Source organism: Oryctolagus cuniculus, chromosome 1, assembly GCF_964237555.1.
Source record: "Oryctolagus cuniculus chromosome 1, mOryCun1.1, whole genome shotgun sequence".
Classification (NCBI taxonomy): Eukaryota; Metazoa; Chordata; class Mammalia; order Lagomorpha; family Leporidae; genus Oryctolagus; species Oryctolagus cuniculus.
This window is the reverse complement of record NC_091432.1, coordinates 197251410-197268988: the sequence shown is the minus strand read 5'-3', so window position 1 is coordinate 197268988 and position 17579 is coordinate 197251410. Positions and strand designations below refer to the sequence as shown.

The 17579-nt window shown below is 49.3% G+C and overlaps 2 protein-coding genes across 12 annotated transcripts in view; one reads left to right on the top strand and one right to left on the bottom strand.

Annotated features, from left to right (window-relative positions):
- Window positions 1–9461, top strand: part of KIF24 (kinesin family member 24) — an 89906-nt gene extending 80445 nt beyond the window's left edge. For all 3 annotated transcript variants that reach the window (XM_008274282.4, XM_002708025.5, XM_051856828.2), the window contains 4 exons: window positions 2890–2999; window positions 5170–7317; window positions 7898–7991; window positions 8843–9461. In XM_008274282.4, the coding sequence (XP_008272504.2) occupies window positions 2890–2999; window positions 5170–7317; window positions 7898–7991; window positions 8843–8983 (2493 nt within the window). In that variant the 3' untranslated portion in view covers window positions 8984–9461. The remainder of the gene's footprint in view (window positions 1–2889; window positions 3000–5169; window positions 7318–7897; window positions 7992–8842) is intronic.
- Window positions 9462–10555: 1094 nt separating this feature from the next.
- UBAP1 (ubiquitin associated protein 1) overlaps window positions 10556–17579 on the bottom strand; it is a 128934-nt gene continuing 121910 nt past the window's right edge. For all 9 annotated transcript variants that reach the window (XM_070053455.1, XM_070053459.1, XM_070053450.1 and 6 more), the window contains 3 exons: window positions 12965–13138; window positions 12231–12332; window positions 10556–11665 (listed from right to left, as the gene is read on the bottom strand). In XM_070053455.1, the coding sequence (XP_069909556.1) occupies window positions 11525–11665; window positions 12231–12332; window positions 12965–13138 (417 nt within the window). In that variant the 3' untranslated portion in view covers window positions 10556–11524. The remainder of the gene's footprint in view (window positions 11666–12230; window positions 12333–12964; window positions 13139–17579) is intronic.

The following is a 17579-nucleotide window of genomic DNA, read 5'->3' as shown; positions in this document are numbered from 1 at the left end:
TCAAATAAAATAATTTTTTTTTTTTTTTGACAGAGTAGACAGAGAAATGTCTTCCTTTTCCATTGGTTCACCCCCCAATGGCCACTACGGCTGGCGTGCTGCGCCGATCCAAAGCCAGGAGCCAGGTGCCTCCTCCTGGTCTCCCATGCGGGTGCAGGGCCCAAGCACTTGGGCCATCCTCCACTGCCCCCCTCCCCGGGCCACAGCAGAGAGCTGGATTGGAAGAGGAGCAACCGGGACAGAATCTGGCGCCCCGACCGGGACTAGAACCCGGGGTGCTGGCGCCACAGGCGGAGGATTAGCCTAGTGAGCTGCAGCGCCAGCCAATAAATTTTTTTTTTTTTTTTTTTTTTTTTTTTTTTTTGACAGGCAGAGTGGACAGTGAGAGAGAGAGACAGAGAGAAAGGTCTTCCTTTGCCGTTGGTTCACCCTCCAATGGCCTCCGCGGCCGGCGCGCTGTGGCCGGCGCACCGCGCTGATCCGATGGCAGGAGCCAGGAGCCAGGTGCTTTTCCTGGTCTCCCATGGGGTGCAGGGCCCAAGCACCTGGGCCATCCTCCACTGCACTCCCTGGCCACAGCAGAGGGCTGGCCTGGAAGAGGGGCAACCGGGACAGAATCCGGCGCCCCGACCGGGACTAGAACCCGGTGTGCCGGCGCCGCAAGGCGGAGGATTAGCCTAGTGAGCCGCGGCGCCGGCCAAGCCAATAAATTTTTAAAACAAAAATAACTCAGCTGTTAGATTTTATCTTTTCGAACATGACTTTGAACCTTCTTACAGGGTTAGTCCCAAGCCTGCCTTAGCACTATCATTTTGTGTGTGTGTGTGTGTGTTTATTTTTTTTATTTAATAAATGTGAATTTACAAAGTGCAACTTTTGTATTGTTGTGGCTTCCCCCCCAACCTCCCTCCCTCCCTCCCGCGGCCCTCCCCTCTCCCACTCCCTCTCCCATCCCACCCTTCATCGAGTTTCATTTTCAATTACCTTCATATACAGAAGATCAACTTAGTATATACTAAGCAAGGATTTCAACAGGCTGCCCTCAAACAACCGCACAAGGTATAGGGTATTGTTTGACTAGTAGTGTTGTTTTTAAGTTTCATTAAGGACAGAGATCCTACGTGGGGAGCATGTACCCAGTGACTCCCGTTGTTGTTTTAACAATTGGCACTCTTATTTATGACGTCAGCAATCACCCGAGGCTCTTGCCATGAGCTGTCTAGGCTATGGAAGCCCCTTGAGTTCACCAACTCTGAACTTGTTTAGTCAAGGCCATATCACAGTGGAGGTTCCTTCCTCCCTTCAGAGAAAGGCGCCTCTCTCCTTGATGGCCTGTTCCTTCTGCTGGGGTCTTGTTCACCAGGATCTTTCATTTAGATTGTTTTTTGCCACCGTGTCATGGCTTTCCATGCCTGAGAGACTCTCATGGACCTTTTAGCCAGATCCGAATGTCCCAAGGGTTGATTCTGAGGCAGGAGTGCTGTTTTGGGCGTTTGCCATTCTATGAGTCTGCTGTGTGTCCTGCTTCCCCCGCAGGATCATTCTCTCCCTTTTAATTCTATCCATTATTTACTTACACTGGTCTTATTTGTGAAATCTCTTCGACACTTACCCTATCTTTTTGATCGGTTGTGTATTCATACTTATCACTTTACCAAGTGCACTAGCATTGGTACCTGCCTCCTTGGTAAGATTGAGTTGAAATCCCCTGGCACATTTCTAGTTCCACCATTGGAGGTAAGTCCGAGCACTATCATTTTTTAAAACGTTTGCTATCTCCAGAAAATGTGTTTCTGTGAATTTTAAAATAATCCAAACAGTATGTACAAATACAAAGAAAATACAAAAGGCCTTAAAACTCCCCCACCCACCCAGTAATAATTGCTTCCACATTATAGTGAGCATCCTTCCAGTCATCCCTCTGCCCATGTAGCTACACAGAGTTATAGAATCATACACCTTTTTCACTCAAAGGTTTATTTTTAAGAATTATTTATTTACAGGGAGAGGTGGGAGGAAGGATGAGGGAGGGAGGGGGGGGGGGAAGGGAAAGGGGAAGAGAGAGCGAGCGAGCTTCCATCTACTGATTCACTCCCCAAATGGCCACAGTGTCCAGGGCTGAGCTGGGCCAAGACCAGGAGCCTGGAGCTCTGTCCAGGTCTCCCATGTGGGTGCAGGGACCCAAGCACTTGGGCCATCTTCCACTGCTTTCCCAGGCCATAAGCAGAGAGCTGGTTTGGAAGAGGAGCAGCTGGAACATAAATTGGCACCCATGTGAGATGCTGGTGCCACAGGCAGAGGCTTAACCTGCTATACACAGCTCTGGCTTCTACATGTTCTTCAGTACAGATATACATAATCATGTTTAATGGTTATATTATAGTTGTTTGTTCCATGTTTACATGTTTATAGACTCCTAAATTATTTCTAACTCTGTATTATAAATAATTTTGAAATGAGTATCCTATGTATACTTTTTTTGGTCATTTGAGCAATTACCTGCTTAATATAAAGTCATAAAAGTGTAATTGCCAAACCAATGGTGTGTATATTTTTTATATTTGGGTCCATATTGCCTATTGCAGGAGATTATCCCAGTTCATGGTGCATGGTTCATGTCCATGTATTTCCCTGGGCCCTCACAGTGCACAGAAATCATCAGTATTTTTTCATCTTACTGGCAAAAAATACTAGTTTTTTAAAAATGGTTTATTTTAATTTCTTTGGTTAATGGTGTTGAGTACTTTTTTCTGTGTTTATTGATCATTGGTATTTTGTGAATTGCCTCTTTGTGGACAGAGGGGAAATGTGGCGCAGGGCTCTGTACTTAGGAGGCATTTGCTATGCCCTTGTTAGTTGGCTTTATGACCTGCCTTCTGTTTTAAACAGGTCTTGAAGGACTCTTTCGTTGGCAACGCCAAAACCTGTATGATCGCCAACATTTCACCAAGCCATGTGGCCACTGAACACACTCTGAATACCTTGCGCTATGCTGACCGGTAAGTCAGCTCCTAGGCAGCAGGCTTTGTGAGTGCATGTGTGTATCTGCATACATGTGAGTGTGTATGCAATATCTCACACACATGTGAAGTCCTGACCTTGAGCTCTTCAACCTTGTTCTTGAAGTAATTAGTGCTATAAGGAACGCCACCTGGCAGGCCCTGAGTGTGCAGCTGTATTAAGAGGAAGATGACACATTCCTTCAGAAGTTGACTCCATCAGTGGCTTTTCAATGGCTAGTGTAAAATGGAAGTTTAACTTGGAGTAGGATTTTCAGTAGAATTTTCTTCTACTGATTAGCCTCAGCCCAATTTATAAGAGATAGAATACCTATTATTTGCCAAGACAGAATCACTTAGCACTATGTAGGAGAGAGCAAGCAGACATGTTACACCTTTCCTGTGAACATTTTAGAAAACAACCCCTCCCCCACCACCCCTCCACGCCCCCAGCTTTAAGCATGTATCTCAGAATTTTTTGTACAAGGGCAAGCACTGTGATGCAGCAGTTATCTAACACTTATAATAGCCTGCATCCCATGTTGGAGTGCTTGGATTCAAATCCCAGCCCTGCTAATGGCCCAGCTTCCTGCTAGTGTACACCCTGAGAGGCAACAAGTGATGACTCCAGTACTTGGGTCACTGCCACCAGTGTGGGAGATGCAGATTAAGATCCAGATCCTGGCTTCAGCCTGGGCCAGCCTCAGCTGTTGCAGGCATTTGGGAAATGAACCAGAGGTTAGAAGCTCTCTGCCTTTCTTCCTTTCAAATAAATTAGAATAAAATAGGGGCTGGTGTATAGTAAGTTAAGCCCTACCTGCAATGCTGGCACTCCCATAGGGGCACTAGTTGAAGTCCTGACTGTTCCTTTCTATCCAGCTCCCTGATACTGTGCTTGGGAAAGCAGCAGAATGTGGCTTAAGTGCTTGGGCCTCTGCTACCCATCTGGGAGACCTGGATGGAGTTCAAGGCTCCTGGCTTCAGCCTGGCCCAGACTTGACTGTTATGGTCATTTTGGGACTGAACAATGTGTAAAAGGTATCTTTCTGTCTAACTCTGTCTCTTCCTCTCTGTGGCTCTACTTTCCAAATAAATCAGTTTTTTAAAAGATTTATTTATTTGAAAGGCAGAGTTACAGAGAGGCAGAAGTAGGGAGAGAGAGAAAGAGGTCCTCCATCTGATGGTTCACTCCCCAGATGGCTGCAACAGCCGGAGCTGCACCAATCCAGAGCCAGGAGCCAGGAGCTTCCTCCGGGTCTCCCACACAGGTGCAGGGACCCAAGGAGTTGGGCCATCTTCTGCTGCTTTCTCAGGCCAAAACAGAGAACTGGATCAGTAGTGGAGCAGCCAGGACTTGAACCAGCACCCATATGGAAAGCCGGCACTACAGGTGGCGGTTTTACCTGCTACGCCACAGCACCAGCCGCATAATTGAAAAAAAAAAAAAAGATTCAAATTACATGCATTCTTTCAAAAAATTCCTACTTTACTTTAAAAATATACCAAATTAACTTATCTTTTATTTTCTGTATACTTGTTATGCCCTGATATAGTGCAGTTCTGACACTGGCTTCCCTGGCCTGGCCCTCACTTGGGCTGCAGTGATTTGTAAAACTCTTTCATTCTGATGAAATGTTGGATGTATTTTTATGTCCTCAAAGACACAGCTTTTTGTTTATTTGAAAGAGTGACAGACACACAACACACACACACACCTTCCATCCACTAGTTTACTCCCCAGATGGCTGTGACAGCCGCCAGACTGAAGCCAAGAACCTGGAACTCCACTTGGGTTCCTATGTGGGTGGCAAGGTCCAAGTACTTGGGCCATCATCCACTGCTTTCCCAGGTGTATTTGCAGGGAGCTGGGTTAGAAGCAGAGCAGCCGGGACTTGAAGCAGCGCTCCAATTTGGGATGCCAGCATTTCAAGTGGCAATTTTCCCTGCGGCACCATTGTGCCAGCCCAGCCCTCTTTTCTTCAGGTGCAGGGCAGATATGTCATGCTGAAATAGAATGTCCCTTTTCCTTACTCTCTCCCATATTAAAAAAAAAAAATCCCTGCCAATTCTTGTAATACTTTCATTGTTTTTAGTTTTCCATGAAAGCTATAGAAAAGGAATTGCAGAACGTGTGAGAATACACATTTACTATACAATGGTTTATTTGCAGGGTCAAAGAGCTAAAGAAAGGCATTAAGTGCTGTGCTTCAGCCACCAGTCGAAGTCAGTCATCAGGAAACTCCTCTCCAAAACGAATTCAGAGCCCCGCCGTGGTCCTGCCAGGGGACAAATATTCTCCCAAAAAAGTAAAGCTGGGCCTTCCACAGTCACTCACGGTAGCATCTGGCTCCACAAGAGGGAAGAGCAATCCTCTGGCCAGCCACCCACCCAATATCCCTTTTGCTTCTGTACCTAAAGTCCCTGGTAAAAGGGGGGGCTCCAGAGGCAGTCCTCCCCAGGAGTGGGTCATACAGTCTGGCCCTGCGAAAGGAACCATGCGTTCTGGTCTTCTGGCTAAAAAAAAGGAAGAGGAGTCCACACCACTGGGCTCTGAGAAAAGTCAAATGGGCAACAAAACTACCCTTACATGGGGAAGCAGGACCCCATGCCCAGAAGGCCTAGTGCATGGTAAGCTACCTGCCAAGTGCAAGAAAGTGCAGACTGTGCAGCCAGTACAGAAGCAGCTTATGTCACGAGTCGAGCGCTCCTTTGGAAGCACCTGCCACTTAGAGGACAAGGCAGGCGTGTCTGCCAGGCCTGCTCCTGGAACTTGGACAGACATCCCCCCACATCAGAGAGAGAGAGAGGAACATTTGCGTTTTTATCACCAGCAGTTCCAGCAGCCGCCTCTCCTCCAACAGAAGTTAAAGTATCAACCACTGGAAAGGTTTGTATGCCAGTTCAGGCCCCCAGAGGTTCGGCTGCATAATGAGACCCCTCCTCTATTCCAGTGTCACTCTGAGAGCCATGATGGAGCCCAAGCTGAGGACCTTGATGACAGCGATTTCAGTGAAGATTCATTTTCACATGTGTCCAGTCAGAGGAGCACTCTGGAGAAGAGTGAAGGCTCGTTCTTCCTTCATCAGAGCGGGGGCCAAGGTCCTGAGGAACGCATGTCAGAAAGGCCTCAGAGTCTCCTTTTTAGCCCCAGGGCAGGCGGTGAGGAGAAAGCTGAAGGCTGGGTATACTCCAGGGACCCCCAGAGCCACAGAAGAGCAGCATTCGATCATAGCCACAGCCCAGGGAAGGTGCCCTTGGATTGGAGCAGAGACTCCACCTGCTCGGGGCCTTCTCCAGGAGACAGCCTGGCCGAGAGGCCTTGCTGCCCACAGGTAGATTTCGTAGTGAGTGAGAAAAGAGGTAGAGGTCCAGCCTTTGATGGCAGACAGGACGCTTTCAGGAGTGGGATTCCTGGGCAGGCAGAAGACAGCTCCTCGTGCCCGGGGGAAGACGGCTTCGCTTGCTCCATGTCCCCAGACCAAAGAGACACAAGCACCACACCCCCAGGAGAAGTCTGTGAAGACTGCCCGGCTGAGGCAGGCAGGACGGAGGAAAGCAGCAGTCCTTTCCAAGAGGGCTCTGCGGGGCAGTCAGGGGTGGGCTCCGACTGTGCTTCTGGCCTGATGGCTCCCCTCACAGTGTCCCTCCTGGAGAACCCAGATGATGAGGTCCAGGGAGGGGCTGTGCACAGACTAGCGCCAGAGAGCACAGTGGGACCAGCTGTGGGCTGCACAGCAGCATCTGGTGATATAGAGGCAGCCGCCTTGCCAGTGTCTTCAGCAACTGGACACCTGTGGCTGTCCTCATCTCCTCCTGATGATAAGCCTGGTGGTGGTCTGCCAGCTTTGTCCCCATCACCCATTCGTCAGCACCCACCTGACAAGCTGCCCTACAGGGAGGCTGGCCTGGGAGAGGCCTGCCTGAGCAGAGAGACTGCACTCTTCTCCCAGGACCATGTGGGTGGTGAGCGGTACGATGCTGAGAGCGAGCTGGGTGGCTCCTGGGGTTTCCCAGGAAAGCCCTTTTCTACCTTGCATATTGGGGTACCCTGTTCTGGACCTACACGAACAGAAAGAAATGAAGTGGCTGACCGATGCTGGGCCCAGGAGAGAGAACATCCTGCAGGGCTCGGTTGGCAGGAGCTTGGTTCCTCTGCAGACTCGAAGTTGCCCTGCTGCGACGAGGACATCCTGTGGCTCAAGCAAAGGCCTATCTCCAGGTGCTTAGCAAAGCCCAACTCTCCCCTGGCCCCTGGCCGCTCTCCTGAGGCTGCAAGGACACTCAGGACGCTCCATCAACCCACTGTAGCACAAGCACAGTAAGTTGGGCTTTCTCCCCAAGAGCCCCTTTGGTACCCCCACTCTCACCCCAGCTCAATGTTTTGTCATGGACAAAAAGCAGCCCACCCTGGTGGACTGTCTTGCTGCTCCATGGTGTCTTCCCATCACTAGAGTCTGAAAAAAGGCAGAGCCTTCCATTTTTAGCCCCAGTCCCCGGCTTTTGTCCCTGTGTCCCCCACAGGAAGTAGAAATGTCAGGAGACTAGGCAGCAGGCTCCACTTGTGCCCCGGATGCCTGCTGCAGTGTGGTTGCAGCCTTGAGAACCTTCCTGCTGCACAGCTGTGAAGCAGCAGCACCTAGCCCATCGCTCAGTGTGGCTGGGGGGCAGGGGACAGCTTGAGAGCCCCAGCACTCCCCCTTTTCTCGCTGGTACTCCTGGATCCCTTGACTAGTCCTGAGAACAAGTGAGAGGAGGTAAGTGATGAGCTGGCTTTGCGCAAAGCCTTGACCACTTTGGGCAAATGCAGATTATGCCTAGAATTGAGGCTTAGCTCCAGACAGCTGCCCAGGAGAAGATGGGGAGCCAAGAGAATCATTGTGTCCCTCTGGTGTTCCCAGGCAGGTGGTCATTCAGGCACACCAGGAACAGCTGGATGAAATGGCCGAGCTGGGCTTCAAGGAGGAGACTCTGGTGAGCCAGCTAGCATCTAATGTAAGTGGCCTTGGTGGAACACTTGGGGCTGTTGAGAATTGGCTTGCAACTTGTCTGATGGACAACCTGGTTTACCGTAGTCATGTGCAGCATATGGGGGCTGTTACACACCACTGCTGGGCCTTGTGCCGCCTCCTGCCTGGCCAGTACAGCTTGCTACTCAGGACAGGTACTGTTGGAATATGGTGCTATACTCCGCATTCTCAGGCTAAAATGTTCTCAGCTTCTATCCCCAACCACTCTGCCTTCCTAGTGGTTTATTGGGGCCTCTTCCTGTGACTCTTAATAACACCCACATGCCATCAGAGGCATTTCTTTTTTTTATGATTTTTATTTATTTATTTATTTTTTGAGAGTTAGGGAGAGAGAGATCTTCCATTCACTGGTTTACTCCCCAAATGGCTGCAATGGTCAGAGCTAGCCTGATCTGAAGCCAGGAGCCAGAAGCTTCCTCGGGGTCTCCCACGCAGGTGCAGGGGCCCAACTACTTAGGCCATCTTCTGCTACTTCTCCAGGCCACAGCAGAGAGCTGGATCGGAAAAGGAGCAGCTAGGACACGAACGGGTGCCCCTATGGGATGCCAGTGCTACAGAGGCTTAGCCTACTTTGCCACAGCACTGGCCCCAACCAGAGGCATTTCTATCAGAATACACCTTTATCTGGAAAGTGTCTCACACGCAGAAGACTGGGCCCCATCCCGTGCCATTGCAACAATCCTGATGGTTTCTCAGCTGCTGCTGCTGGTAGTGGTGAATTCTGAAATCTTCCTGTTTAGAGAAGGAAGTAGAAAAAGAGATCTGGTGGAGGGCAAAACAGAACAAAAGCTCCATTTGTCCTGTTTCTTTTCTCAGGATTTTGAAGACTTTGTGACCCAGCTGGATGAAATCATGGCCCTGAAATCCAAGTGCATCCAGAGTCTGAGGAGCCAGCTGCAGTTATACCTCACTTGCCACAGGCCAGCCGCAACCCCTGAGAGGACAGCAGTGTCTTAAAGCAAGATCCTGGATGGGACGGTGCGGGTAGTGCAAGTCCCTGTGCCCGACCCTTGGGCTGGAGGCGGCCCGCCAAGTCCTCCCTGCACATGCCAGAACCACCTGGTACCGCCTGTGCTAGCCTCATCTCTACACACATGGCCTTCGATGAGCCTCTGTCCCTCCCAGCCCCAAGTACGGAGCAGCTATAAGAAAGGGAGTTTAGAGCTAGAAGAGAATGCTTTACTAAATCCTTGCCTGAGGGCATACAATTGGACCTGACACCCTGTGGATGTTGTTAAATTCAAGGACTGGAGGACGGGGTAGTTAGTGGTATCTGACCTCTGGAGGTCAGAGGTCACAATCTAGGGAAGGACGGACAACCTGCTGACCCAGAAGCTTTATCAGCTGAGTTCTGTCTTCAAAGATGTAAACACTGGCCCTAAACTAAAACAGTTTTGAAATTTTTAAATGAATAAACCTTGAGATGTCTTCAGTAGCTGATGTGATGGCTTTTGGCTTACAGTTCCCTTCCCTTCCTGCAGTCTAGTTTTGAGAAAAAAAAAAAAAAAAGAGGGTGTCCATGTCACTGCGTTCTTTTTCACATCTCTGACCTTTGCGGGGTGACAGGGCTATCCAGTGCCCCATGCTTCCTCATTCACACCCTTCATGGAATCCTTGAGGAGCTGGAGGGTCTCAAGCAAGGCTCCAAAGGCTCCATCCCAGGTGTGCTGTCCCGGGCACCCTGGCCACTCCAGCTACACCGCCTCTCACAGGCCTTGGCACGGAGTACTCCAGTCAACAGTGACTCAATTTATACATAGTTCTGGGTACTGCTTGTTGTCTGTCTCTTCAGCAGGAAGAAGTCTCCAAGTGCCCATCACTTTCCAAGGCCGTCCAGGGACAAACTGAGATTTATCACAGCCTGGGCCATTGCTGTGTGACCTTTAATTTCCTTCAGGTAAAGAGTAACTTTTTAATGTTTTAAAAGGAGGGCTTAGTTAAAAGGCCAAGTCAACCAAGTAGCTTTTTCCAGTCTGCAGCATTCTGGCCCTAACCACTCTTTGACCACCAGAGGGCATCCTGCTTCCATCTTGGTGCTTCTTGGCCCTAAGGCTCCGCAGCCCCTACACACATGATCATTTAAAAAACCCGAGACCCACTCTTTGTGGAGAGCCCAAGAGGGATGGTGGAACAGCGCTAAAAATAAGGACAAGAAACTTGAGGGATGCATCTAGTTCTATCGTACTCAAATAGCACATAAACGCCTGATGCTGCTCACGGGAAAAGGGATTTCCTCCATCTCCTGAAGGCCCAATCTATCTCACTTCCAGTAAGTCTTAACCGCAGAGTCGATGTCCTCTGCCAGAGACTGAGATAGGTCAGGTTTAAAAAGGCACTTGTCTGGACCTGCCTTTGCAGGGGCCAGTTCCTGGGTCTCGCAGGCCTGGAGTAGGAAGAAAGTACTGAAATGACAGAAGCAGGTTAGGTCATGTTCCACCCCCAGCAAATCTACACAGGAACTCCCTTACCACCCACTCCACCCCTCACTAAAACAGCCCTTGACAATAAAGAAATTAGCATGGCAGGATATACCTTTTAGATTTTTATTAGTAGTACTCTCTGAAGAATCAAAATAGTTAGCAAATTATTTTAGATTCAAGACTGTATATTCTTTGTATTTAGATTTTTAACGTTCAACATAATACAAAACCAAAGAGACTGATTTCTATGACTAGGTGTTACTTGTGTCATTCTAAAGCAGTGGGCTGCAGGGGGGAGAGGCTGTCCAAGAACAGAAGTGGAGTTAGTGCTGGGTGACGGCACTGTGGCCTGTTGTCTCCCCACTGAATGTGCTGCGAAGGGGCCAAGGGTTAAACTGACAACTGTTTCCTAGAGCAGGGGCTCTGTAACCCTGGGCAGCAGAGACTGTGGTCCAAACCACACCAGGAGAGGCAGGCTGGGGCAGGGAAGCGTAGTGACTGCCTGGCGAAAGAGAAACTCAGGCCCCCTGGATAAAAGTGCATTCTTCGCACCGCAGACATTGCAGAACCAGTGTAACACTAAGAGGCTTTGTTGAGGGGGGACTGAAACCCCGGAAGAACCTTTCACTTGTACTCAACTTGGATTAGAGTTCCGTCCACTAGTGTGGGGAGGGAGAAGCATCTAGCCCCAAAGCAGCACTGAGTTTGGCCCTCTCCCCCACTTTTCCCTGACTCCTCTTGGTGGCCAGGCCAGGGCTGAGGACGTAAAGACCCAAGAGAAGACCAAGCTAGTCTTTCTGGAGGGCCCAGGTGGGAAGGACACTTCTCAAGATACAAACATGTTTAATAGAGAAGGAGCCAGGACAGGTCTGGGGGCATTAGCATGCCCAAATCTTCCCGCTTCTCCCCAGCTCGGGCCCTGCGCTCATGGAGATTGACAAGCACAGTCTCCACGCCTGACCGTCTTAAGTCCCAAAAGAAAATCCAGAAGTGTCCCCTTCGCCTTCCCCACAGGCGGGCTCTGCAGGGGCTTCCTGGGGGTGGTGGTTCCGTGGCAGGGCTGTAGCAGGGCCTGGTCTCAGCTGGCTCCTGCCCGGGCCATGAGGTCTTCCAAAGCATTGTCCTGGTCATTGTTGTGTAATACCAAAGCTTCCTTAATGTCCTTCAGTTCAAAGCCCATTTCCTTAAACTTGCTCATTAACTGAAGAAACTCCATCATCTAAGGGACATAAGAGAACACAGATTAAAGGGCCCAGCCATCCAACACAACAGAGCAACGGAGCATTTTGTCTGGAAGGGGCCTGGAGGTCACGGGGGTTCTGCATCCCTCTAGCCAGAGCCACCTCAGTCTCCCTGAGGTTCTTCAGGAAGAAAGGGTGGTGGTGGAGGAAACCAGGTCACGCAGGTTTGACACCAAAGCCTGCCACCCTTCAAGAGCCACCCTTAGCTCAGCCCACCTCCTGCTGACCTCTATCTGGGTCCTTCCACCCATACTGACTGAGGCAGGCCACTGACCTCCAAAACAGCTGTTCTCCAGGGATCAAGGTAGGTGGTGAGACTAGTGATCCTCCTGGTCATCGGAAGTTTGGCTTTCGGCCCAAGTCAATTCTCCCTTCCCCTCACTGGGATTCTAGATAAGCCCATGTATTCCCCAAGTCGAGCAGAGCCTGCCTAGACATGAGACCACCCTGCAGTTCCTTGGCAAGGGAAGCAGCCTGTGACCAAGGGAGAGAAGGACGCTTCCTCTTTTCCAGGGGGTTCCCATGAAGCCTGAAGGGTCTCACCTTTTCTTCTGAACACTGTTGCATTTCCAAAGCCTCTTCCACTAACAGAGGGTCAAAGCCCTTCTCGCAAAGCTGTCCGTGTGCAAAGAGATAGTCGAGAATCTAAGAAAACAAAGAGGAAGTTTGGACACCTACTGTCACTACGCAAACAAGTCTGCTCCCAGTCCACCCAGGCTACCAGTTTCCGGACAGGACTTGAGTGTGCCTTGAACTGTATCCAATGCAGCGGGGCCTCAGTGACTACTTACAGAACAGAGAGGTGTATATACCTTTCTAAATATGAGCAGCCGTTTTGCAAAGGAGTTGTAGCCACAGCTGACTCACATCTCCCAGAATGTCACCTGCACAGCCCAAGTCAGAAAATGTCCCCAGAGTGTTAGACTCCAGTACCCTACTGACTGCCTGGACAAGTGTAAATGGAAAGAAATGTCTAGAAGATGACCTGGGACCCACTCCTAGTCTGGCCCTTTATGGGGCAGGGGTTGGCGAGGACTGGGTAACGGTCCAACAGTTCCAGTACTCCCAAGGCTCTCTCTAAGCCTGGGTTCTAGAGCAGCCTCCAGAAGAGAAACTGCTGGTGAGGTGCTCGCTTCTCCGACAGAACACCTGCCTGGGTCCCCACAAGCCCACAGGAAGGGAGGTGGGTGCACAGGAGCAGAGCCCGACACTCACCACCTCCAGAGGTCCCAAGTCTCCTGGCTGAGCACCTGCTCCTGTGCTGACCACTCACTCACCTGCTCAATATTCTCTCCTTTCTTCTTCAGGGCTCTCATGACACACTCGTATGAGTAGCCCATGTTGACCACTGTCTCCACACACTGCCGCTCGCTGGGGGACAATGTCTGCAGTTCAGAATAGGCCTGGGGACAGCTGGGCACTTGTGACGTTGAGAAATTAGGAGGGGCAACCTGGTGTTGGAGAAATAAGAGGATCAAGGTGAGAGGAAAAGACGGGCCCCAGCAGACCTGTCACTGTGATGGCCCAGTCCAGGGGTTTGCCACTTCTAACACGAGTCAAGCCCTCAGTCAAGGAGTCTGCTTAGGAGAAAGGGCCATGTTGCTGGCTAGATGTTCTGCAGAGGGGTAGGAAGTGCCAGCTGAGGAGGAGAGAGATGCTGGGAAGACACCTGCAGGTCTTACTCTGTCTTCAACTCACCTTGCAGGATGAGGAAGCACAACAGCCACATCCCCCCCTAGGCCCAAATCCCCTGGGCTTGAGTTGGAGAAAAAGAGTTCTAAGACTGCCCAGTGGCAGGACACAGTGGCATCCCCCCAGGGCACCATTATCTTTTATCAGACTTGAAGGGACCCTTCACTGCCAGCATTCCCACTTTGGAGCTAACGTATCCCAGTCCAAATCCTTGTTACTGTCTGTGCTGGGCAGAGGCTGCAAGTGCTGTTCCCATGCATGTCCAAGTCGTCAGGACCCTAGTGTTTTGAGGGGACCCTGCTCTGCCCCACACTACCTACCACTCTTCATGTTCCAGAGCCAAAACTGAAGTAAGATGAGCTATACCAGGCTTAGCCCCAAAGTCTAGAATGGGGACGCTAGGGCCCTGCCACTGTCCTGCCTACAGTGAACCTGCTCCATGCCCCTGGACCCCACCCCAATCTGATGGGTGTCCACGTTCCTGTGACTCTTCCCACCACTTACAGAAAAACAGGCCTGAGCACGAAGGCAGCTCACACCCAGACCAAAGCGGCCATCTATCACAGGAACATGGTTACAAGCAGTTCTACAGCTTGGCCCAGGGACCAGAAAGCAATGTTTTAGAATTTTGTTTTCTCTGGGTTCTAGTCCCAGTCGGGGTGCCGGATTCTGTTCCAGTTGCCCCTCTTCCAGGCCAGCTCTCTGCTATGGCCTGGGAGTGCAGTGGAGGATGGCCCAAATCCTTGGGCCCTGCACCCACATGGGAGACCAGAAGTACCTGGCTCCTGCCTTCGGATTAGCGCGATGCACCGGCCGCAGCACACTGGCCGTGGCGGCCATTGGAGGGTGAACCAACGGCAAAAGGAAGACCTTTCTCTCTCTCTCTCTCTCTTACTGTCCACTCTGCCTGTCAAAAAAATTTTGTTTTCTTTTTTATAAGACAGTAGGGGGTTGGAAGAAAGTTAAGCACCAGGGAGCCCTCTGTCCTAGAAGTTAGATCAGAATTACACAGCTGTAACCAGATGTCCTCCTCAAAGTCTGTTGAGGAAAGCCAGTGTGACTACATAAGACCCTAAAAACTCATTCTAGGGGCTGCTGGCATAGTGGGTAAAGCTGACTCTTGTAACACTGGCAGTTAATGTCTTGGCTGTTCCACTTTTAGTCCAGCCCCTGCTAAAGGCCTGAAAAAGCAGTGGAAGATGGCCCAAGTGCTTAGGCCCCTGTACCCATGTGGGAGACCTGCAAAGCTTCTGGCTCCTGGCTTCAGCCTGGCCCAGCCCTATCTGTTGTGGTCATCTGGGGAGTGAACCAGTGGATTGAAGCTCTCTAACTCTTTCAAATAAATAATCTTTTTAAAAAAATTTTTTTTATTTATTCATTTGAAAGAGTTTCAAAGACAGAGGGAGAGGCAGAGAGAGAGAGGTCTTCCATCTGCTGATTCACTCCCCAATTAGCTGCAAAGGCTGGAGCTACACCGATCCAGAGCCAGGATCTTTTGGGTCTCCCACGCAGGTGCAGGGGTCCAAGGACTTGGGCCATCAACCACTGCTTTTCCAGGACCATAGCAGAGAGCTGGATCAGAAGTGGAGCACCAGGGACTCAAACCGGCGCCCAAATGGGATGCTGGCACTGTGCCGTCCCTATAAATAATCTTATAAAAAATTTCATTCTGTTCCTCTTAATCATTTTACCCACAAAATGCTCTCAGCACCCCAGTCACAGGGCTGTCATTAGGTTACAGGAGTCGTGACAGGGCCTAGGGAATGAATCACATCAATCTATCCCCATGTAGCAGAGCCAAAAATTCTCTCTTCAGAGATAGGCTCTACCCTGAGCTCAACAATACCAACAGCAAAGAGCAGTGTCAGCTCTCACGTGACATGCCCAGCCAAGAAGCCTCCTGAACACCTGGTGGGATGTAGGAATATACTTGTAACAAATTACATGTTAAAAAACAGTAAGACTATCTATTTTAAAAGATGTACAGAAAACTCTCACATAACCTGCTGGGGAAATCACTCTAGGGAAATCTACTAAAGGTAAAGCTTGAAAACTGTTCAGATTCGTTTATCTGCTCATCAGCTCTGAGTGATAATATAAAGAAATAAAAAAAGCTAACAACTATAGGCAAGGAATATTAATATTAATCTCAGCATTTGTAATAAACATTAGAGGCAACCTAAATATCCAACATGGGATATTAGGTAGGTGCACAATAAACAGCATGATTGTTAGTCATTTAAAATGACATTCAGAAACAAGACCGGGGGTGGGCGGGTATGAAAGGACTTTTAAAAGTACATTGGAAAAAGGGAATTAAAAGATAAAAATGTAAAAGCTATTTCCAACATAAGCCCCATCAAATTCAATATATTTTTCAAAAGAACTGGGGGGTCCTGGGAGTTTAATCACGTCGCTGCAGTGTGTGTGCAGTGTAGAAAATGGGTGCCCCTGAAAGATCCTTTTTACGATTATGAAGTAGAGCCAAACCAGGACCATAAGGTAGACATGTAACAATTTCCCACTGAAACATCCAAAACTGGCCTGATTTGGTAACAGTGAGCAGAGGCACTGTGGTAGAGAGGACGCTGGGGAGGCTTTCAGGCTTTGGCTCTTTCTCAAGACACTCTCCTGATAAGCACAAGTTACTATTTTTGGGGGGCCTCCTGAAAGCAAAAAGGGAAATACTATGCCTCCCCAAAACAGCACGAAATCTGCTGGTGACCAGTCTTCCTACGGAACACTCTACCTCCCTCTTGGCTGCTACTGCTTTCACTGTGCTTGTCTTCAGATCATTCTGGTAAAGCCATGTTTCATCTCTTAGAATTCTCTGAAGAAACATTTAAAATTTCCATTGAAAGCTTTGCTCTTATCTGCAGCTGATCCAAGCACTACAATGTTGGCACTCAGGAAATTTGCCCCCACAAGTTTTTTTTTTCCCCCCCGATTTTAACTTATTTATTTGAAAGGCAGAGACAGATCTCCCAGCCACTGTTTCACTTGCCAAAAGCCCTAACAGCCACAGATGGGTCAGACTAAAGCCAGGAGCTGGGAATTCAATCCGGATATCCCATAGAGCCCCAGATACCTGAGCCATAGACTGCTGCCTCCCACGACGCACATTAGCAGGAAGCTGGAATAAGGAGCAGAGCCGGAACTCGAACCCAGGCTCTCTGACGTGGGACACGGATAGCTAATTGCCCACCGAACACTTGCCACCATCCATTTAATTTTTTCAGTCAGAACTGTGTACACTGAACCATGAGAGATGTCTATAGTGTCTGCTGGTTACTCTTTCTACTGCGAATCATTGGTCCTCTTCCATTTTCGCATGAACATGATTAATTTTTTCCTGGCACATTGATGTGGATGGTTTTGTCACTGAGAGCTTCGCCTGCCTTCCTCACTGTCTTGTCCCTTCTTTAAATGAATTATTCACTTGTAAGCTGCTGGTTTCTTTGGGGCACTGTCCCCATAAAGTTTTTGTAAAACAGCAGTGATTTCACCCTTCTTCCTCCAGATTCAGCAGGAAACTGACGCTTGCACTTGCTTCGGTTTTAGCAGAATTCATGTTGCTCTGACGGGCTCTTTTCAAACTGATACTTTATCCTTCTTGGTGCCTCACACTTCTGTTCAGACATGTTGTAACTAGTGTAAGTTTATTTTGGGCAAAGAAATTTGGAAATCCATGCAGTTTTTTTTAAATTTTTCCTTGAACTTTTTGAAGACCCCCAAAAGTGAAGTATTTAAAAAAGGGGGGAAAAAAAAAAAAAAACTATGCATGGATTTCAAAATCTTTTGTGCCAAAATAACTTACCTTGTAATTCCATCCATTTTTCCCAGACTTTCTGAAGTAATCCTTGTATGAGATTTTTAAATGATAATGAAATGATAGTCACTGGGGCCAGCACTGTGACACAGCAGGTTAAAGCCCTGGCCTGAAGCACTGGCATCCCATATGGGCACCGGTTTCTAGTCCCGGCTGCTCCTCTTCCAATCAGCTCTCTGCTATGGCCTGGAAAAGCAACGGAGGATGGCCCAAATCTTGGGCCCCTGTACCCATGTGGGAGACCCAGAGGAAGGCTCCTGGCTCCTGCCTTTGGACTGGCGCAGCTCCAGCCATTGTGGCCATCTGGGGAGTGAACCATCGGATGGAAGACTCTCCCTCTCTCTCTCTCTCTTTCAAATAAATAAAATAAT